This window comes from Oncorhynchus tshawytscha, linkage group LG16 (genome assembly GCF_018296145.1).
Source record: "Oncorhynchus tshawytscha isolate Ot180627B linkage group LG16, Otsh_v2.0, whole genome shotgun sequence".
Classification (NCBI taxonomy): Eukaryota; Metazoa; Chordata; class Actinopteri; order Salmoniformes; family Salmonidae; genus Oncorhynchus; species Oncorhynchus tshawytscha.
The window spans coordinates 63,943,782-63,966,827 of NC_056444.1; the positions used below are offsets into that span (position 1 = coordinate 63,943,782).

The 23,046-nt window shown below is 42.1% G+C and overlaps 1 protein-coding gene across 3 annotated transcripts in view; it reads right to left on the reverse strand.

The window, feature by feature from the left end:
- The window catches only part of cep104 (centrosomal protein 104), a 41,037-nt gene that overhangs the window by 2,911 nt on the left and 15,080 nt on the right, over positions 1-23,046 (reverse strand). The window contains exons 12-21 of one of the 3 annotated variants that reach the window (XM_024375827.2): positions 21,748-21,921; positions 19,749-19,925; positions 16,215-16,415; positions 15,681-15,776; positions 15,312-15,387; positions 15,015-15,090; positions 14,641-14,749; positions 14,289-14,427; positions 11,748-11,815; positions 892-979 (exon numbers count right to left, since the gene is read on the reverse strand). In XM_024375827.2, coding sequence (XP_024231595.2) covers positions 892-979; positions 11,748-11,815; positions 14,289-14,427; positions 14,641-14,749; positions 15,015-15,090; positions 15,312-15,387; positions 15,681-15,776; positions 16,215-16,415; positions 19,749-19,925; positions 21,748-21,921 — 1,204 coding nt within the window. Of the gene's footprint in view, positions 1-891; positions 980-4,767; positions 5,321-11,747; positions 11,816-14,288; positions 14,428-14,640; positions 14,750-15,014; positions 15,091-15,311; positions 15,391-15,680; positions 15,777-16,214; positions 16,416-19,748; positions 19,926-21,747; positions 21,922-23,046 lie in introns of those variants that run through there. The other 2 variants (XM_024375826.2, XM_024375828.2) reach the window with 2 other exon arrangements.

A 23,046-nucleotide genomic window follows, 5' to 3' on the forward strand; every position in this document is an offset into this window, starting at 1 on the left:
TGTAACGTAATAAAATGTGGAAAAAGTCAAGGGGTCTGAATACTTTTCGAATGCACTGTAGGTCTAAAAAGGGCCTAAAAGGGCCACTTTTCATCATGATTTAAAAAATAAATAAAAAATACAAATGTAAAAGCATGCCAAACATCTTTCCTCCCAATTAAGTTTCTATGTGAGAATTGCCAGAACAATCTGATAGCAAAAATATTTTCAGTCTGGAATTGCCTTGTGTGTACTGTATACAGGTAACCTGCAAGGCAAGAAGGTTGTACAGTGTTTGAATGCTGTGTGTGTGTACACGTTTGCAGAATGTGCATCAGAGGAGATTGGTGGCACCTTAAATTGGGGAGGATGGGCTCAAGGTAATGGCTGGAGTGGAATAGTATCAAATACAGCAAACGCTTGATGCCATTCCATTTACTCCATTCCAGTCATTATTATGAGCCGTCCTCCCCTCAGCAGCCTCCACTGACTGGCATGCATGTATGCGCACACAAAGGACAGAGGAAAAAACATGAAAATTCCTGTGATGGCAAAGGTCAGGAAATGACAAATACAAACAAAAAAATAAACTTTCAGTGAAAGGGTATAAACAGACAAAATTCGTAACCAATGAACTATCACTTGAGCACATACTGTACTGATCATTCACATGCACTAATTGGTTTTGCATTTTGAAAGCATTACTGCCTTTTTCAGTTATGAATTCACAAGAATGCAAAACACATTATTTTCTATACAACAAATTGACATTTCAATGCATCTCGGCATGAGACAGGAACACAGCTCTATATTTGACCAATATGCAGCATGGGCCCTTTCCATGGGTCTAACACTACCCCCAGGCTTGGGTGGAAGAGCGGGGGGGGTTAAGTGGGTGTATGAATGACTTACCTTGTGCCAGCTGGGCTCTCTGCAATACCGCAGTCCTCCGTGAGTTCTGTTTACAGCCCTCTCGGCCCATGAGGTGTGCCTTCCAGGCCTGGAGGACAAAGAGCAAGTCAGTCTGCTGCTGGCCTACAAAATTGACTCTCTCCCACTCCATGCATGCCTTTGCTTTGCAGCAGCACTGTGGGCCGGTGTCAGCGCCTGGCTAATGGCCGACTTGGCTCTCCAACACAGGGGTTTTTCTGGCACACCAGGCAATGGTTTGGGCCGCAGAGGTTCAACTGCTACTGAGAGTTTTCCTTGTCAAAGGTAAGAAGGAGAAGTGCGAGGGGGAATGAATGGGGCAGCGCTGCTTGAGGCCTTCCTGAAAATGTGCCTCCTCAGTTCATCTTAAGAAGGATACTGCATGTGTGTTTTTATGAATTTAAAAAGGCAAGTCAGTTAAGAACACATTTTTATTTACAATGACGGCCTACCAAAAGCCAAAAGGCCTCCTGCGGGGATGGGGGATTAAAAATAAACATGTAGGACAAAACATACATCACAACAAGAGAGACCCCACAACACTACATAAAGAGAGACCTAAGACAACACAGCATGGCAGCAACACATGACAAAACAGCATGGTAGCAACACAACATGACAACAATACAGTAGCAACACAACATGGCAGCAGCACAAAGCATGATACAAACATTATTTGGCACAGACAACAGCTCCAAAGTCGTTGGAAGACATTTTCAATCTTTGCCTGACTGACACACGAACAGGTTCTCGGATGTTATATACGGAAGAGTTACACTGTCAAATTTCCCCCAAAAGGAGGCTTAGTGTCGACATGCATTGACAATGCAGCTCAAATAGAGCATTTACATTCTATTCTAATATTTCTATTTACAGTGGCAAGAAAAAGTATGTGAACCCTGGATTTCTGCATAATTCGGTCATGAAATTTGATTCCTCTAGGTCACAACAATAGACAAACAAAGTCTGCTTAAACTAATAACACAAGAAAACGTATAATTTTATGTCTTTATTGAACACACCGTGTAAACATTCACAGTGCAGGGTGGGAAAAATGTGAACCCTTGGATTTAATAACTGGTTGACCCTCCTTTGGTAGCAATAACCTCAACAAAATGTTTTCTGTAGTTGCGGATCAGACCTGCACAACAGTCAGGAGGAATTTTGGACCATTCCTCTTTACAAAACTGTTTCAGTTCAGCAATATTCTTAGGATGTCTGGTGTGAACTGTTCTCGAGGTCATGCCACAGCATCTCAATCGGGTTGAGGTCAGGACTTCTGTTGAAGCCATTCTGTTGTTGGTTTACTTCTGTGTTTTGGGTCGTTGTCCTGTTGCATCACCAAACTTCTGTTGAGCTTAAATTGGCGGACAGATAGTCTTACATTCTCCTGCAAAATGTCTTGATAAACTTGGGAATTCATTTTTCCGTCGATGATAGCAAGCTGTCCAGTCCCTGAGAGAGCAAAGTAGCCCCAAACCATGATGCTCCCTCCACCATACTTTACAGTTGGGATAAAGTTTTGATGTTGGTGTGTTGTGCCTTCTTTTCTCCACACACAGTGTTGTGTGTTCCTTCCAAACAACTAAACTTTAGTTTCATCTGTCCACAAAATATTTTGCCAGTAGTGCTGTGGAACATCCAGGTGCACTTTTGCAAATTTCAGACGTGCAGCAATGTTTTTTTTTTGGACTGCAGTGGCTTCTTCCATGGTGTCCTATGAACACCTATGTTTTATGTATCGCAGACTCATCAACAGAGATGTTAGCATGTTCCAGAGATTTCTGTAAGTCTTTAGTTGTCACTCTAGGATTCTTCTTAACCTCATTGAGCATACTGCGCTGTGCTCTTGCAGTCATCTTTGCAGGACGGCCACTCCTAAGAAGAGTAGCAACAGTGCTGAACTTTCTCCATTTATAGACAATTTGGCTTACCCTGGACTGCTGAACATCAAGGCTTTTAGAGATACTTTTGTAACCCTTTCCAGCTTTATGCAAGTCAACAATTCTTAGGTCTTCTGAGATCTCTTTTGTTCGAGGCATGGTTCACATCAGGCAATGCTTCTTGTAAATAGCTCATTCAAATTTTGAGAGTGTTTTTTATAAGGCAAGGCAGCTCTAACCGACATCTCCAATCTCGTCTTATTGATTGGACTCCAGGTTAGCTGACTCCTGACTCCAAATAGCTTTTGGAGAAGTCATTAGCTTAGGGGTTCACATACTTTCCCCAACCTACACTGAATGCTTAAATGATGTATTCAATATAGACAAGAAAAATACAATAAGTTGTGTTTTAAAAGTTTAAGCACACTATGTTTGTCTATTGTTGTGACTTAGATGAAGATCAGATCAAATTTGATGACCAATTTACACAGAAATCCAGTTAATTCCAAAGGGTTCACATACCTTTTCTTGCCACTGTATAATACTCATCATCCTTAAAAGATCAGGGCTGTTCAATTCCGGTCCTGGAGGTTTTTGTTTCAACCCGGTAGTTAATTGCACTTACCTGGTATCCCAGTTCTGAATTAGTCCCTTATTAGAAGGAGAGGATGAAAACCAGAAGTGTTTTGGCCCTCTAGGACTGATACTTAACAGCCCTGATAAAGAACATATTTCTTACCATTTAAAAGGTGTAATCTGCAATTGCTATATACATTTAGGACCTTTTAATATCATGATATATACTTAGGCCCATATTTATTTGCACCCTTGATAAAGATGAGCAAAAACGACCAAAATAAATAATAAAATACTGAGCTATATTGTATGCTCCAAAAGTTGGAAATTACATTATTTTATACTGTTGGTTTTGTGGTAAATTAACAATTTCTTTGTGGCTTTTGATTAGTGCATAGGGTTACTGTCTTTCTGGAAGATCCACTTGCGGCCAAGTGTCAGCCTCCTGGCAGAGGCAACCAGGTTTTTGGCTAAAATGTCCTGGTCCTTGGTAAAGCAAAATAGCCCCATAACATCAAAGATCCACCACCATATTTTACCATAGGTATGAGGTACTTTTCTGCATATACTTCAGTTCTTCAACACCAAACCCTCCACTGGTGTGGTGGCCAAATAATCTCTATTTGCATGTCATCTGACCATACCACCTCCTGGAGTACATTTTAGTCATTTAGCAGACACTCTTATCCAGAATGATTTACAGTTAGTGCATTCATATAGCTAGGTGGAACAACTACATAACACAGTCATTAACATAACACAGTATCTTACAAATCCTGGCCACAGACTGAGTAATTTAAATGAATCGGTTTATGAACATTGAGAACCTAATTCTCGTGACAGAGTGAGTGAAAAAAAAGTCAAGTGTGAATGTTAGTTCACCAAAGGCAATTGGGTGATAATTTGAATAATAGGTAGGGTTTCAATTGTTTTCGGAAGATGGGCAGAAACTCTGCTATCCAGGTGGAAGCTAGTTCCACCATTGGGGTACTAGGACGGAGAAGCTTGGACTGGGCTGAGCGGGAGCGGCCTTCCCGTAGGGGTGGGAGAGCCAAGAGACCAGAGGTGGCAAAACGGAGTGCTCAGGTTGGGGTGTAGGGTTTGAGCATAGCTTGAAAGTAGGGAAGGGCAGTTCCTCTTGCTACTCCGTAGGCAAGTACCATGGTCTTGTAGTGGCTGCGAGCTTCGACTGGAAGCCAGTGGAGTGTTCGGGGAGCAGGGTGACATGGGAGAAATTGGGAAGGTTGAACACCAGGCAGGCTGCAACGTTCTGGATAAGATGTAGGTGTTTAATGACACAAGCGTGAAGCCCAGCTAGAGTTGCAGTAGTCCAGACGGGAGATGACAAGTGCCTGGAATAGGACCTGCACCGCTTCCTGTGTGAGGTAGGATTGTACTCTACAGATGTTGTAGCATGAACCTGCAGGACAGAGTCACTGCTTTGATGTTTGCAGAGAACGACAGGGTGTCCAGAGTCACGCCAAGGGTCACTGGGAGGGAGAAACCATGGAGTTGTCAACCGTGATGGAGAGGTCTTGGAGCGGATCGACCTTCCCCGGGAGGAAGAGCAGCTCCATCCTGTCGAGGTTGAGCTTGAGCTGGTGGACCGATATCCAAGCAGAGATAAGTGTCGCCACCTGGGTGTCAGAAGTGGGGAAAGGAGAAAAGTAGTTGAGTGTCATCCGCATAGCAATGATAGGATAGACCATGTGAGGATGTGACAGAGCTGAACGACTTGGTGTATAGAGAGAAGAGGGCGTAGATCTGAGCCCTGGGGGACACCAGTAGTGAGAGTAAGTGGTGCTAACACAGATCCTTTCCACGTCACCTGGTAGGACCGGCCTGCTAGGTAGGATGCAATCCAAGAGTGTGCAGACCCTGAGACGCCCATAGCCCAAAGAGGGTGGAGAGGAGGGTCTGATGGTTCACGGTGTTGATGACATCGGATTGATCTAGTAGGATGAAGGCAGAGGAGAAAGAGTCACCTTTGGCAGTGTGGAGAGCCTCCGTGACACAGAGAAGAACAGTCTCGGTTAAGTGACCCGTCTTGAAGCCTGACTGGTTAGGGTTAAGAAGATCATTCTGAGAGACATAGCAAGAGAGTTGGTCAGAAACAGCACGCTGAAGTGTCTGTAATTTTTGACGTGAGAGGAGTCGAGTGAGGGAGGAGGGGAGTGAAGAATGGGAGGTCTTCAGAGCTGGTCAGGAGAAGGGGATGGGGTTGAGCAGGCAGGTTGTCGAGTGGCATGACCCCACTAGTCACTGGCTTTCATCTGGAGAGAGGGGAGAAAGAGGTCAAGGCGGAGGGTAGTTCTGTGTGACTGGGACCAGTGGAATGAATAAGCTGAGTGAATGAGGAGCGGATGTCGTTAACCTTTTTTTCTCCAAAGTGGTTGACAAAGACATCCGCAGAGAGGGAGAATGTGGAAAAAAAGTTTCATAGGGTTAGAGGCAGAAGCTTGACATTTAGAGTGCCAGAAAAGGGCTTTAGCAGCAGATACAGAGGAAGAGAAAGTATAGAGGTGGGAGTGCTACCCGCAGACCTAAACAGCATTGGCACTTGGATTGGAACCGGTGCAATGGTCAGATGACATGAAAATAGACCTCTTTGGCCACGCACACTAGTGGTGGGTAAGACATTGAGAAACAAAAGCAGAAGCAGAAAAGTTATCATTGAGTACAGCGCAGAAGATGAATTTACATTGTACGCTGTAACATATGGACATTGTATTGTAACATGTCAGCCTTGTTTTGAGCCATTTCATCAGAAGGATGAAAGGTTTGAGGTGGTTAGAGGTTTGAGGTGCTGCCAGTGTTTCTTTTGCCCCGTGGACACAAGAGCATTTCATTACTTTAGTCAGGGATGGGCAACTCCAGTCCTCAGGGGCCTGGATTGGTGACACACTTTTGCCCCAGCCTCAGTTAACACACCGGACTCCAATAATCAACTAATCATGGTATTCAGTTTAATCAAGTGTGTTAGCTTTAAGGCTGGGGGAAAGGTGCGACACCAATCAGGCCCCAGAGGACTGGAGTTGCCCCTCCCTGACTTAAGTGGCCAGGCAACATGGAAAGCCGAAGTATCAAACGATGGAATTAAGTAAAGGAAGAAGATGCTTTTCCGTGAGCTAAACTGTATGATTGATTAGGGAAAAAAAATACAAATGAACATCGGAGAAAGAAACTGAAAGGCGATTACATCTTTAACAGTTAGATTTTTTTTCCAAAATGCCATGCCCAAAAGAAAATCATAACCAAGAAAAGTTGTCACATTTTATTTTCCTTTGGATTAACAACATTAATATTTTGAAGTGAGGGCTTTGGAGTCCACTGTGACTTTAAAGACATTTAAAGACATTCATTTTAGCCTTCTGTCTCATTCACCTTAAAGTGGAACTGACAGCATTTTAGCAACATGAAATCTTATTAAAATATGTTAATATATACCCCCAGGAAGAATTACACTTAAAAAATAATAATAATCTGACAAACGAGCGCTTAGATATGGTCATTTTCAAGTTTTCATAAATTCTTAAAATGTTTGGGAATTACGTATACTAAAGCATTTATGACAATTCTATAGCAATATAGAGTGGGAAAGCAGCCGTGCGTTTGTACAATTAGACACTGCAGTAAATAAAATCATTTGTCTTGTCCAGGACCGGAGTCTACGCAGACATGTGCACCATAGCCAATCAGAGGTACAGTAGGCCTATAGGCAAACAAGGGCCTGCCATCATTCACTTTGAACTGGACTGTATTTACAGGCAGTTGCAACAGCGCAACTTTAGATCATTAGAAAGCATTTCGGCAAAAGCCTCAAAATACACTTGAATGGATTTCTGCAAATATGTACCCAAATACCACGGGAGTCCTCTTACATTTTGGGAACGTTACAGTTCTATTTATCATACAATCATAAAAAGGTTGGCTATCTTTCCCTATATGCATCTCAACAACAAGATCAACAACTAATGCAAGCCAGAGAAAGATGAGCTAAACTCTAACGAAGGAACATTAGATAAACCCTCTCAAACTTTTTCAGCTGGTTGGCAGTTAAAATTGCACTGATAAACGATGGGGAATAGCCTGCTCGTCCTTCTGCAGCTTGCCTGCCATTGCATGCGTTGTCCCAACCAAGCACCCAAGCTAACTGGCTAAAGTTGGCTAGCTTGCTACTTCCATACACAAATGAGAGAACACCTCACTAACCTGGTTAGGCTGTTTACATGTTATATAGATCGTTCATGAGCAAAGTTCCCTCTAAACTACGCGCAGCTCCCCTGGGACTGTCGCACAGACTAAATATTAGCCCGCGCAGAGAAGCAAGAGATTGAACTTCACTGAACTTTCTAGTTTTCCCCTTTAGTTAACACTATCAATGTTTCCCTCTACTGTGGGAATTGCCAATATTAGCCACTTCCATTGCAACATACAAAACAAAATATGCAAGAGATTTTCTTGTAGGCGGAACACAACGGAGTAGAATTCTATTGCATTGACAGGCACAACTCAGCCCATACTCTACAGACCAGATCGGTGCGGCATAACCAATCAGAGCTGCAGTATCCCTATATGTGACCTGATTCAGGAAATTAGGCGTATGTCGCAATTCACAACTTCACAGGAGAGCTGTTTGAACGTCATTTTTTTTATATCAAAATGTGCTTTTTTGGCAGAAATGCCTTCTTGAACATGTGAACTTTCATGTACCTTATATGTATGCCATCTGTAAATACGAATAAAATTGTTAAATTATGAGCCTTGTTGGTTAAAACCACAGAAAAAAAGTCACTTCCCACTAGCCATGAGTGGCTGGACATGCTGAGAGAGGAGAGAGGATTGGTCTGCCATATAGAAGGCCTATTTGAGCTGGTCAGTCTGTGTTGGTAATTCTGTCGAACACGGCTATTTTTTTAAATGCATTGTGTAGTGGAGTTGCATAGCTAAGTGTTACTCTCCACTGTCTGAAGGATCAAGTTTTGAAATCAGTGGAATTAGAGATGGAGAAAACACCTGTCTCTGGATTACATCTTCAAACAAGAGCAACTGTGGCATGACATTCATGACAGGGAGACATGTCCATCATGCATGATGATGTATACAGGTAAGATAGCTAGCTACAGTTTCAGATATTACACGTTTCTAATTTTGACAGAAAGTGGTTTCATTTCAAGCCAAAGTGTACTGTTAGCTATCTAGCTAACGTTAGCTGGCTGGCTCTGTAGCGGACGCTGTTATTTGTATCCCAGAGTTGTTTGCTTTGCTAGTTAGAGCAAAGAAGCGTAATGAAATTTTTGCCAGCAGAGCTGGTTAGGCTGTTTTCATGTTATCCTAGGGAAACAAATCATCGGCCAGAGCTTCAAGTGTGCGCTTTGAAAGCTCAGAGGGTGAAACAAGATGGGTGGGGCTAAAGCTTAAGAGGGTGTGAACGATGCTGAATGGGTTTAAACAAAGTGGAGCTCTTCACTAGATACCAAAACATTTCAAAGGCCATTTTCTCAAAAGTGAGTGAACAAGTTTATCAACTTTCAAAGCAGAATTACTTTCCCATTGCTCCTCAACAATGCAGTATGATATACCATTTTGTAGCTCTGAGTCTCTACTTTTATCCAATGTAAAAACACCATTTCAAATTTTGCTACATAAGACCGAATCCAAGTGGTGAGTTACATATGCAAATAGACCATTGCCATATATGGACCTGTGCCATTCACTTTGAACTGGACTGTGTTTAGAGCATAAGTGGTCGCGAGTAGATGCACTTGATTTGCGATCAAAGCGAGAGCTGGATATAGCCACATGTGCACATTTGTTAATATTTTTTGCTAGTAAGTGAGTTATTAGCCTAGTTATAGCTCATTTCTAGTCAGCAATGGGGGAGTTGTTGCTTCCTACAAGAGCACAAAACATGTGCATTTCTAGCCATCTTTGAAAAGTGAGTCAGGTAAAGAACATTTTTTCTGTCTTAAAGGGGCAGTGTTGTATTTTGAGACAGGATTCAATAAACTAAGTGGCCAATAGGCAGAGGGTAGCATAATGTGTGTGATTATCTGTAATAATGGTATGGGAATAATAATAAACTTTCTTTTGTAAAGTGGTTTCTTGCATCAAATAGCAAATTCAGTCACCTCCTTGTCTGAAGGTCAAGTGGAAAAACAGGTTAATGTCAAGCCCTGCATAATTTTTCCAAAAGTCTCATGGAATGTAGGTCTACATTAAACACCACCCATTGGCTGCTACTGTAAACTGGATGACAGCTATTTTCATGATAAAATGTTATGGAATACATTTTCTCCATTGTTTTTGATGTTAGGCCACTGATAGGCCTACATTATAATCCAATAGCCACAGCAGCCTACTTGGCCACTGTTATAATTGTAATTAAAGCGGTTACAGCCTCAATGTTCACAATAAACGCGCAACAGAAGTTGCACAATGTGGCACAAATTCAGCAGGTGTTGCGTGTTCGTAAATTCAGTTATTCTGCGCTCTGACACACTCACACAAGAGCGCTCTGAAATCGGAGTAGGTAGCTAGCCACAGTGAATTCACGAACGCTAGTGTTTGTAGCTTGCTACATAAATTGATACACTAGCATATTAGCCACGTTATGACTGATTTGTGATCATTGCCCTCACTAGTTTGGTTCTATTGACATGCCCCGCCTTAGTTACATTCCTCAGTTTTTGTCCAAAATAATCATTGACACTGAAACAGTGCATCCCGAATAGAGGCAGCAAACAATGTACCAGGCCAGCTGTGAATTACAACCTGATAGCAATATTTTTTGGACTAAGAAGAAATGTATTGGTGAGTTATATTAATCACGCATTGAACCGAATCCATCTATTCTGCCAACATCATGGTATGTTGGGTCAAATAGTACCTATATTTTAAGTATTTTTTGGGAATTTGATATCTTTTACTGATATGATTGTATGTTTGTTTCATATCTGCAAAGAAGTTAAAATGCTGTCCGTTCCACTTTAAACATGTGTCACGTTTTTCCCCCTAATCTCAAAAGGTGACACAAGCTAAACTAAGGCGAGGTTTGAATCCAATCAAATTTTTGTCGGCTACGCGCCATTTAAAGCTAATTTTCGAATGAGCCCACATATGCAGTTTGCCGTGAATGTGGTTTTAGCGAAGACGGGAACATTCCTTTTGAAAGGTGCATAGCCGACAAAGCACGATCGGATTAAATCCCAGCCTAAACAACATGCACCTTGCCTTAGTTGAAACTGCTACATTTGATAAATTACATTTTTGAAATAATGCAGGCATATTTTGTGTTTTGACAAGAAGTACTGTTGAAATTACAGTTTTTTTTCTGGATCAAAAAGGGGCATAGGTGGTGGGCGTGGCATGGAGTGTGGCAATGGGAGTGGTTGGCCTATCGGAACTGTTTGATTTTAGCAAGACACTTTTTTCAGTTTTAAAGCACACTTCCTGTAAATTCTACACATTTTGCAATGTAGCTGAGAGAAAATGAATGAATGTATGAATTTCCTGCAATTCTATACATTTTGCCATGCCTAATGATGTGTTCTTTTGCTAACAAATTATAACAAAATCAATACTGCTAAATTAATTATTTTGGAAATGTTCTATTCTCCCTGACAGTCTAGCTTTTATTTTGGTGATTATTAGTTCTCAAAGACACTATAAAATAAATCCTTTATTATCTTTTCTACATACGTTATATCTGGTTTTAGTCATTTAAGTTTACACTGAAATTGTTTTTCCTTCCCAAAAAATAATTACACACACACAAACAGTTGAAGTCAGAAGTTTACATACACTTAGGTTGGAGTCATTAAAACTCGTTTTTCAACCACTCCACAAAAACTATAGTTTTGGCAAGTCAGTTAGGACATCTACTTTGTGCGTGACACAAGTAACTTTTCCAACAATTGTTTACAGACACAGTGAATTCTAAGTGAAATACTCTATCACAATTCCAGTGGGTCAGAAGTTTACATTCACTAAGTTGTGCCTTTTTGCAAATAAATTCATAAAAAAATCCTACAATATGATTTTCTGGATTGTTTTTTCTCATTTTGTCTGTCATAGTTGAAGTATACCTATGATGAAAAGTACAGGCCTCTCTCATTTTTTTAAGTGGGAGAACTTGCACAATTGGTGGCTGACTAAATACTTTTTTGCCCCACTGTGTGTGTGTGTGTGTGTGTGTGTGTGTGTGTATATATTTTTTTTTACTGTTTGGACTTAGTCATCCCAAAAAAAATGCATAGGTGGCCCTTCCAAATGCTTAGGTGGCCCGAGTCTGACAGTGACTGGCTACAGTGTAAAGGACCAAGGCCAGTATTTGCGGTCCTTTATTATATAATCTGTGGGAGTGCAACAGAATCTCACCTCTTCTCCAGACATGAAGTTGTTGTGACACAAAGGACAGTGGTTGGAGCCTTTGACTGAGCCAGGAGCTGAAAACAAAGAGAAACATGAGTAGCACAACCCTGCACAGAACCCCAAAATGCCTACCAGTGGCATGTATTCATGAATGCCAAGAGAAGCCAGGCTTCCCCCCAAAAATGGACCAATAATTTAGTATAAAACTATTTAATCTGAGTTTTTATCATTTCCCTTCAATTCGCAATTGACAGCACCTATAAGAAATCTTCAGAGCGAGGGAATCAGCACCCCTCTCATGTATCTAATGCTGTCTGAACAAAAAGAGTATGACATGTTCCCGCCGTAGCATTTGATTGATTGTTCCCAGTGAGCATAAAAAGTATAAAATAATTACCCAATCAGTGTTGAGCTGAGCGCAACTGTGGGTGGTCCTTGCGAACCAAAACACCCCCACAAGAGAGGCCAGTTTGGATTTGGCATCACACCAATCAAATCACATCAAAAGCGAAATTGCCCAAAATTATTTCCTTTCTGCATCTGCTTGTGATGTGTTGATGTTCTGAATTAGTTAGCTGTGTCATTCCTACAATGCGGTGTCTTTTCTGTCCCCAGGAATGATAATTTTGTAGGGTAAAATGTGGATTGCAAAAGGCTTTAAATATAAAAGGTCACATGGTCACATGATTTTTTACTTTTTTTTCAGTGGCATTTTTGCCATGTCCTTGGGTGTTGGGTGTCTACAAGAAATAGAAGCCATAAAATAATAACATTTAATATCTTTCTTCATTACTTTATAACTTTTTTTCATGATTGTATTTATTATTATTGTATTTAACATTGTGTGTCCCTGATATCACTTTCCACCCCATTAATTTGCAGTAATAGTCCTTTAAGAAAACAGCCCCTTCCCACATTGACATCATGTTCATGAAGTGTCATCATTTGTTTGGTGGGAAAGCAATAGTCCAAAGCTAAATAAATATAAACACTTGGTTTTATCTATTTTTCCATGTTTCAATATGTTAGTCTGTCTCACTCCTACATTGCCACAATGATAACATTTATAAATGTTAAAATCTTCAAGTGTTTACCATTATTCTAACCTTAACCCACAGAGCTATGGCTAATTTAGTTTCCAAATGTTCACCCTGTTAAGTTCCACCCTGTTGGGATTATTCTCTCTAGCTTGTGCTTGGCTCTGCCCACCTCCTTGCTTCTTCTGCCCACTATGACTCATTTGTTCCCATTGGAAAAGACAGGCTGTGGTCTTGGGTTAGTTATACAAATCTTTGTTTGCAGTTTGCAATGTTTGCTTTGTCTCGGATTTACATTCACTTATAGATGGGTTAGCTGTCAATGTCACGAAAACAATGCACACGCTTCAATGAGGCAGAAGTCTGTGTGTTGTTGTGATTCTGGATGGCCAGATAGCTAGCAACAATGACAAGAAGCTACCATGTGGGGAATCATAGATGGCTCTTTTCTGCTCATTGTATCTTGTTATTGATACCATGTCTTGTTTTGAGGTGTTTTGACTGATGTCATGTTTATGCTAATATGGCTCAAATGTGCTTGCTAGCTAACCAACAACAACTGTAACAATGTATTTGAGAGACAAGTGCTCATTGTGCAAATGTATTTCTGTTTTCAATAAACAGACACTAAATATAGTTTACATGTTGTCAACAATCTACGCCAACCCAGTCTGTTTTGCCCCATAGTTGCACATACATGTCGGTTTTGTTGCTAAACAACCAACCAGTCTATACATTTCCATACTCACCAAGAATTACATTTGGTAGTTCATTTCAGCAGAGATGGTGGCTTTTAGTATAGTTTTTGAATCTTTACAAAGCGGACAAAATGTATAGACAGGTTGGTTGTTTAGCTAAAACAAGCCACCTATGACTCCTCACATGGCAGCTTCGTGTCATTGTTGGTAGCTGTCTGACCATTCAGTCATTACACCACACGGACCTCTGCTTAAAAATACAATACAATGAAAGTATTAGAACAGTTCAGACGATTATTTTATTCATGATCATTATCCATAATCATTGGTTACACGGTTATACATTTACCGTGCTAGCCCTAATAATAACACTGCCATGGTATTGTTTTAAAACAACTGTTCCCATTGCCTCGCAAACCGAAAGGATGTTGTCTATACATTTTATTCAGCACTATTCAAGCTATAGATGCAACTGATTGGCCACATTTTGGTTGAGCACCAATGTATATACTCCATGCAGTGATGTTACCTCTCAGTGACAATGTTTCCTTTCTATCAGTCATTTACACAAGTACTGTTTTAATGAGCTTACTCGACAACCCAACAGACATGAATGAAAGAGGAGATGAGTGTTTATAGTAACAAGCACAAAAGACTCAATATCCTTGGCTGTGTTGGATTCTTGTAAGAATATACTTGCTTACAAAGACTAAAAGAAGGGATCAAGCATTTGGCAAGGTTAGCATAGTTAGCAGGGTAAGAAGTTAGCAAAGTTAGCAGTTCGCTAGTGCTAGAGGAACGTTGAGTCTTACGGTTGCAGGCAGGGCTCTGGGTGTGGTGGGTGAGCTCGTCAATGGACACGGCCTCTGAGCAGCGAGGGCACTGACTGAACCTGGCCCTGTTCTCACACTCCCCCAACAGGTGCTCTGTGAGGCTGGCTATCTCAACCACCTGAGAGAGACAACGTCAGTCACAAAAACACACTGGTCTCCAACACAAGGACACACAAAACTACACTTTAATGTGTCTACTCACTACACGGTCATATCCTTACTCCACCCAAAGCTCCTGCTGGTTCCCCACCCTATGGTCCTTCCGCAATGGGTCATTTTGTAATTTTTTTGATAGGAGTTACTTGAAGTGGCCCTACTGGCCTTTGGGTACCTGTCTACATTGGTCACAGCAATGCAACATAGGACAGTGCTTCCAATAGTGCAGGTCCAATCCATCCTCAGTGAAGGACTCATCTTTTTCACTGCAGAATATACAGAGGCTGAAACACATTGAGAATATACACACCGACCGAAACACATTGAGAATATACACAGACTGAAACCAATTCAGAATATACATACACTATAACATTAAGAATACACAGACAAACACATTATGAATAAATACAGGCTGGAAAATACAATTCAAAGGCATTCCATGTTGACAATTAGGTGTTTTCCACTCTTTTATGCGTTAGACAATTTTACAGCATTTCAGTCAGCTTCGGAGATTCCTTCCTGATTTTGCTGGGCATCAACACTCACTTGTCCAAGTTGTTGACAACTGAAGACTGGTTATCTCCTGCATCTTCCGGGTTGCTTTGGGGTGCAGTTTTGACACCTGGAAAGCAACAGGTATTTTTCACCTGTCACTACAAACTAGAGGGACAGTGTATTGTAGTTCCTAAAATAATGCCTCAAAGTGGTGCAACCGGCATTCCACTGTAAAAACAAAAACGTGAACCACAATGGGTTTGGCCAAAACCTTTTGTGGTATTTCAGGTGGGTTTAACAAAGTCAGTATACGTGTGAACAGTGGTTGAGGATAGGGTTCATACCGACCTGTTTTTACAACTTTAACAGTCTCTTTCTTCTGTTCTTTGGTATTTCCCTTCTCGTTTTCCACTTTGGAATTGCCCTTCTGAAAATTATTTTTTTTTAAATAGCAAACATCTTGCAGAGATACAGTACATACAGTCTAAAAAGTGTTGTAAAACAATATACCTGTGCTTATATCCATAACAATGGTACATATGATTAAGTGCCTTTTGGAAATAATCAATACCATAGAGACTATTACGTGTGTGTTCTATTTACTTCAGTGGTCTATACTGTGGACATACAGTACAGTGGAATGAGTGCACAACAAGGAGGAGTGACACAGACACGCTGGCCTGTTGAAGGAAATTAGGTAATGACAGCTCCACCTACACTGATCTCATTCAAGGCAGCCAGCTGCTCCCGAAGACTACGGATCTCCTCTTTCTCCTTCTCCCCCTCCTGCTGTACTCCTCCCTTCTTTGACGTCTGAAACAAAATTTAAAAAGTATAGCGACACACTTAATGGCATGGTACTGTATAAGTCTCTCACAAACTCATTCCTTTTCTCCTCTCCCTCTGTCGTTCTTCTTCTCCTCTATCGCTCTTCCTCTCCCTCTCTCTGTGTTTGCCCATGCTTCTCTAACAACCCAGTCATGTCTGGAAGCCTTCCAGACAGACTCTACTGCAGTGATGACGATGTGTCCTTAACTTACCCAAGGAGACACGGCCAGAATTTTAGCAGTGGAACATTACTTAACAGTAGCACAGTCATTACTTAATGGGACTAATGGGGTGAGAGAACACAAGTGACAGAAAAGAAGCAGCTCGTCACCCATCCAAAACAACTGAGAACTTGTTCAGAATCACAGCGTGTCCAATGTTAAGTCATGACTCATTCAAACACACAGATGGGCCGAGCCTTGCCTGTGACTCCACCGGCCGTCCATCAATCCTGGCGAAGCCGTCAAATATGTTTTTATAGAGGAAGTTCTTGCGAGTGGCGGCATCGTTGGCCGGGAGGTAGCTGAGGATGGCGGTCTTGTGCAGGCGGTACATAGCCAGGATGATGAGCACCACCTTCTCTCTCACCTCTGACGCACTGTGCTGCAGCGCACCTGTACAGAACTGACACAGAGGCACAGAAGTGATGAACAAGAGAGAATAAGAGCTTTTAGAAAGCTGAAACGGAAACAAAAAGACTGGTTTACCAGAGACAGATTAAACTCCTGCTTAATGGAGAATCTCCATTGAAAGTGTTTTTTAGTCCTGAACAAGGCTTCATTTGTAGTCTGGGAAACCGCCTATAAGAGCCTTAACAGAAATTAAGCAAAAACAAAGAGGATACAGTAGCAGGCTAAAAAAGCTACAACATACTGAGTTTAGCATGATGTACCTGTACAGAGGATGAAATACAAAAGGAGGTTGCATGTCCAAAAAGAAGCAAGCATGCTTGCACCACTCAGATGTATAAATTACAGTTATTTTTGACTGAATGAAAAAGCCTGCATATGTGATTGATATGCAGAAATTTATGATACTAATCAATGCTTTTTTAAACCAACAGTCATTATATTACGATAGTCTGGTAAGAATGATAGCTCAATAGCCGTCATAGCATATCGGCTAAAGAACATTCGGAGAAAGCATTTACCTCAAAATGTAAACTGTGTACAAAGGACACCTATACTCTGTCAATGGGCTGGGGACAGGCAGCCATTATTCTGTTGTCTCTCTCTGCTTCTCATTTTAATTACAGGAAATTCAATCACCTCTTTGCTCTGGCCTATTTCCCTGGTAACCGGAGGGGAAAGGGAGAAATGTATCAGTCCTCGGACCAGGGGGAAATAACCCGGCTGACCCTGCACTGAGCAAAGAGCAACCTAGCAGGGTTCTCCCAAGGATTTTATAACAAGGTGGTGCTACTGACTACTACCAAGGCGGAGGCCTCAGAGATTTTTGTGTTTTTTTAACACCTGTAACTGCCATTTCATGCAATCTAGAGCAAGGAATTGCCTTATTTGATATTAATCTCTTACATTCTTTGGAGAACCCTGCCTAGGTGCAGGCTCATTATACTCAATAAAGTGAATGGGGAAATGGTCGGCTCAATTACCATCAAATTCAGGGTTCGTACCAATCTGATCAATGTGGCAAGCATTACACTAGGAAGTTATGCTATAGGCTACTATCTTAAATATATTTGAGCCAGGCACAACAACAGGTGCACAATCCAGACCTCTTCAAGTTTGTTCCTACGTGTTATAGACCCTACAGTAGTCCCAAGCTGCCCTGCTGTGCCCATCAGTCTGTCCGCTGTAAGAGGGAGCCCGAGGAGGAAGGTGTGAAACTCAAGCAGTACGGCTCAGTTACATAAACCCCCATTGTTCAGTGAGACGACACAGGCCTGAGGGTGGACATGAAGCCATCATCTCACAATAGCAAACAGGTGTGTTGACAAAACTGGAAAACTGGGTCTGGGAATTCACGTTTATGACCGAGACACCAATTTTCATACAAAACCTCACTGACTGAACCCACAGGGTTTACATGTTATGTGTTTTTAGGCCAAGTGGTGCACCAAGACTCCTGAAGGGGCTGTCAATGAACACCAACAGTTTTCAACTGAAACCAATTCCAGTCTTAAGCAGCGAGCAAGCATTATATGCCCTCCCACTAATGCCTCCGAATGCAACGCTTACCCCAAATGTTTTCAGCAAACATTGAAAGGAGCTGACATAAAGGAGTTGGTGCATGTGCTAGCTGTCTGCAAGCACACAAACAAACGCCACCGAGGAGAGTACCGTCAGGGGCTCTTCAACTTGAGGGACTCCGGTGCAGAATTTAACAATTTGCTCCCGCCTACCATAAAGCCAGCGGTGAAGCAGAGGCCGGCCAAAAGAAGTCTGACGTCAACTAGAGGACAGACAATCACACTGCCCACTTTGTCAACACTTGGATAGTTGACACATAGATACTAGGTCACTGTTGAGAGAGAGAAGAAAGAGAGAGAGAGAATACATCAAAGTGGGCACCCCCAGGACTTTGCTAATCGCTTTCCCCAGGAAACGAGGTGACATGTCGCTGACCCAACTACACAATCTCGATAGTGGAGAGAAATCTCAAAGACCAGATTACCTGCTGAACTTTGCCACACAGACAATTGCGTGGGACAATGTTGACCATCCTAGCAGCCAGGTCTGTCTTCTTCCCAGGCCTGTTATTGCGCTCTAAGCAATGCATCAAGTACTGTACATCCCTGCACTGAGGTGGAACGAAGGGAATGAGGCCTACTCACTCAGAAAGCCTGGCTCCTGGATTCCTACCAAACATAGCTATACTTCTCTAAATATGAAAAAAGAGAGAGGGAAAATGTGATACATTAACCTTTGATGCATGCAAGAAAGAAGATAATGAACATGTTCTCATTAACATTTGTCTATATCATGGCTCTTCAACCAGTTTCTTGGAGAGCTACCCTCCTGTAGGTTTTCGCTCCAACCCCAGTTCCAACTAACCTGATTTAGCTTATCAACAAGCTAATTATTAGAACCAGGTCCACAAGATTAGGGTTGGAGTGTAAATCTACAGGACAGTAGCTCTCCAAAAACAGGATTGGAGAGCCCTGGTCTATATGGAAAAAACATAAACTATTCCCTATGTTCATTGGGTACTGCTTCTTGCATTTCAAGCAATGTATGCCACAATATGCTTGTTATTTATTTATTGTTTATTTATTTGGTGGTTTAATTTGTGGAACACATTTATGCATGTGTGTATGCTTCTGAGCCTTATGTGAATGCTATATTGTACATCATAGCTAAAATATTATATTCTGTCCTGAGAGAGAGTTGGGGTGTGCTGTGGCATTCACCAAGGACAGCATGCCCCCAGCTGACCAGAGGTGACTAACGCCTATTTGAGTTGAGTGAATTAGGATGACTGATTCAAAACACGGACATCATCTATTTGGCCATCCTCTCTCATCCTTCAATTCCACTGATCAACTTATGGTATAGAACTGCATAGAAATGGACAACAGTAAAGATAAGTGGAGGCCTAAAGTCTATTTTTACTCTAGTGTGTTGATTGACTTCTGGGGCGTCTTCATTCACTGCTTCTCAAGAGCCCGGATAGTGGAACTACAGATTCTTCTTCCCATCTATGCCTGAGCCCAGAAACGTGTGACAGCAAGTGGCACTAGGGTGACAATGCTCAAAAGCCTGCAAAAAATGTGCCAGAGTCTGGTGCAGTGGTAGGGTTGCTGACTCTAGACCACACATGGGTTCAAAACCCGCCCTGAAACGTTCTATTCTGTCTCTCCATGTAATTCTGAATGATACAATAAATAAACAAATATGAAAGGGTAGTGGACATCCACTGTTCTTAAAAAAGGGTTGCACACACTGCAACCCTCCAGGAGTGACAGTAACAAAAATCATGGTTGCCTTAAGTGTTTACCTTCATGACGTTGTCCAGAGTGAAGCCTGAGTTGTCTGTACCCAGCTCTCCCAGCAGCTTCTCCAGTAGTTCAGCCCTGCTCAGGGCCTGCCGTGTGGGGATGTTGGATTTAATGGGCTTCACCAGCTCCCCAGGGACCAACTGCAGGGCCTGCACCTCTTTAAACTGGGCCATATCCTGCACAGGAGCGAGAGGAAGAGGCAAGGCAGCCATTTTGAAACCAGGAGGTAGTAGTGGAGAAGCAGTAATGCTGGAGAGGGAGCTACGACCAGGAATGTAAAGATTTAATAAACCCCAGAATGTGTGCTCAGTCCTTGGTGATGACAGAAGTGAATATAAAAAAGGGTCAGGATGACCCTTCAAATCATGTTTCATGCTGAAAAACATCCCCCAAAAATTCTCTACACAAACATGATATATTTAAAATTTTCTAGAATGCAGACCTTAGGCACAACAATTGCACCATAGAAAAGTACTGGAATTAATTAAAATAACTCATCAATATACTTTTTAAAAAGACACCTTATCGTCTATCCAGATATGTAGGAACACCATATTTTGGGCACCATCTAAAGTGCATATGGTTAAATCATAAGTGTGATTTTTGTTGGCAAAGCACATTCATGAAAAGCTTCAATACAAGCTTGTTCTCTATTCGCTAATATCTTTAAAAGGTGCATAGTCAAGAGCCTTTAAAGCAACATTGTGCTAAAGTTCTATAATGTGTAAAGGGCCTTTAAAGGTCATTGCATGCTAACCTACAGTACCATACCAATGTTTTGCTCTCAATAATGTTCTGGGAAAGTGAGATGAATGCATAATGGATAAGGACATATTATTGCTCCTAGAATGGACCAGAAGACCCTTGCATGCTATGTGAATTTTTATGGTACTACTAAAAATGTAAAGTTTAATTTGTGTGTCCATTGTTGTTTATATAGACCGAGGCCAATAATGTTTTGCGCACACACGTACCCACGCCCACCCACCCACACACACACACCCTCTGATTCTCTGTAGGGCCCCAACATTTCTAGTACAACATGGGGCTTGTTGGAGAGTTTGAAATCAGCTGCAACACCTCCAGCTCTTCATCCAAACAGAGCTACAGTAAATGTTAACTAAATGTCTAAACGTTCTAGATCGGGCGCGGGCCTCGATGGCATGCAGTCAATGAGACGTTTGTAATGGAATGGTGATGTATTGTACAGCAATATTCTCTAATTAATCTCATCCACAACTACCAACATGTAGTTCCCACCTGGGTGATCGGCGGCAGACATTTTGTGGCCAAACGCCGGCCACACAATGGCCTGCTATCACAGTGTAGGTTAGGAACGTACTAGAACAGCAATATAGGCCTAGCAAGAAATCAGGTCTGCAAATGAAGGGGACCAGGTTGGGAATTTGGCCAGAGCACGATAAGTGCACCCATAGAGCATCCACCCACCTGGCTGAAGTCTTCAATGATGCAGCCCGCAGCTCCCCTTTTGAATGCCCTCGGATCAATCACCCCCTCCGGGGTCTCTACTTACTGTTGCGAGTTAGTACAGTAAAATGTTGTTGTGCATCAGCAGTGTTTCTATTTGTGTGTTAGTCACTGATAATCAGTCAATTACCCCATGTCAGCTAACATATTTTAGATTGCTAAGTTAGCTGGCCGCTAAACTATCTAAACCCTGCTATCATGGTCGAATTACTGGCCGGGGGGCCCCCATTGATTTTGTTAGTCTCACTCAGATATAATTTTATAAACTGCAAATATTCCTGTGTAGTATTGCATGAAATGTACTGTAAAACTTTTTTTTAAATGTCTCCCCGTTGTCAAGAGGGGGGCCGCTAAAATGTTTTGCTAAACAATGTGTGTGTGTGTGTGGGGGGGGGTATGTATGTGGGTACACAGACCCGCGAGCAACCGTGGCCCCTCATGAGGAGTTCAGATTTTTCTGTGGCCCCCACCCCCATCAAAGTTGCCCATCCCTGATCTAACTCTACCCACCTGGATGAAAGCTGTGGCCATGGCCCGAAGTCTGGTGGCCGAGTCCCCGGTCCTGGAGAGTAGGTTGGGCCAGGTCTGCTCCACGCAGTGGACCACCTCGGCTCTGCCCAGGGCCTGGCCTGGGATCAGCTGGGTCAGCAGCAGCCGCAGCAGCTTCAGAGATGCCTGGAACACCTACAGGACAGGACCATCAACAACACACATTAGAAGTAACCAAAAAGTAATCTCATTACAACATTCTGTAATGTCCTATTAAACATAGTTACTTACTCTAGTTTTATTTGTATAATATTAGTCAACTCAGCAGCTGAGTGTCCTCCCTGAGATTGGAAGTTTTGGGGGTTGGAAACCCGGTGGACCCAATGCCTCAGGACCATCTTTCTCATTGCAGGACAAGTCAGGGAAAGTGGTTGCAACTTAACAAGGCCAGCATTGTCACCAATCCTCTCTAATATTTGTTTAAGGAGAGACCTCTAGCAGCGAGTAGTGGGAATGTGAGTGGGACTGGGATAGCATTGTTGAGGGGGTAGAATGTGTGTGTATAGCACTCAGAGAGCCTGTGACAGGAATAAACATATCTGGCCTTCATGTGTGTCTGTGTGGGTCACTGCTAACAAATGATCCCTTTTCAATTCAATTTACACAGCCTAAAGCTTTCCAATTGACAACAAAACCTTACACATTCCAGTGGTGTCTTCATGGGTGCCAAGATAAGCCAGGCTTCCCACTCAAAAAAAGAAAGACATTAAATAATGCATCTTTCGTCTCTGCGCTTCATAATTTTCCTTCAATTCGCAGAGAAAGTATTCAGAGCGAGCGAAACAGCGCCACTCTGTCTCTGTATGTGAAGCTCATCTATCTGACGCGGTCTGGTCAAAAATAATATTGTTGCCGCCCGTAGCATTGAATACAAGAGAAGCCAGTGAGCATTAGCACTTTCCTAAATTAGCCAGGGATGGAAATAATGATTTTTGTGGTTTTACTAAATTTTCCGTACTGGCCATTGATTATAACGCCGATTCTGATCCAACTATAAATTCAGACATTGTGCCCCTGGCCTGAGAGGATGCAAGTTCAACATGTAGCTAGATGTAGCATGCTAATGTTAACTAGCTGGAATGGAATTTTAGCCAGGTAGCCTAGGACAACAAAAACTAAAAGTGTGTGTTGTATCATGACAGAGTCATAGACCGTTTAGGCAACATGAAAGAGGATGGCATTGGAGTTTCACTACAAGTAGGGCGAGTCAACATGTTTTTTCGACTTGCACACAAACACAGATATCAGTACAATGGACAG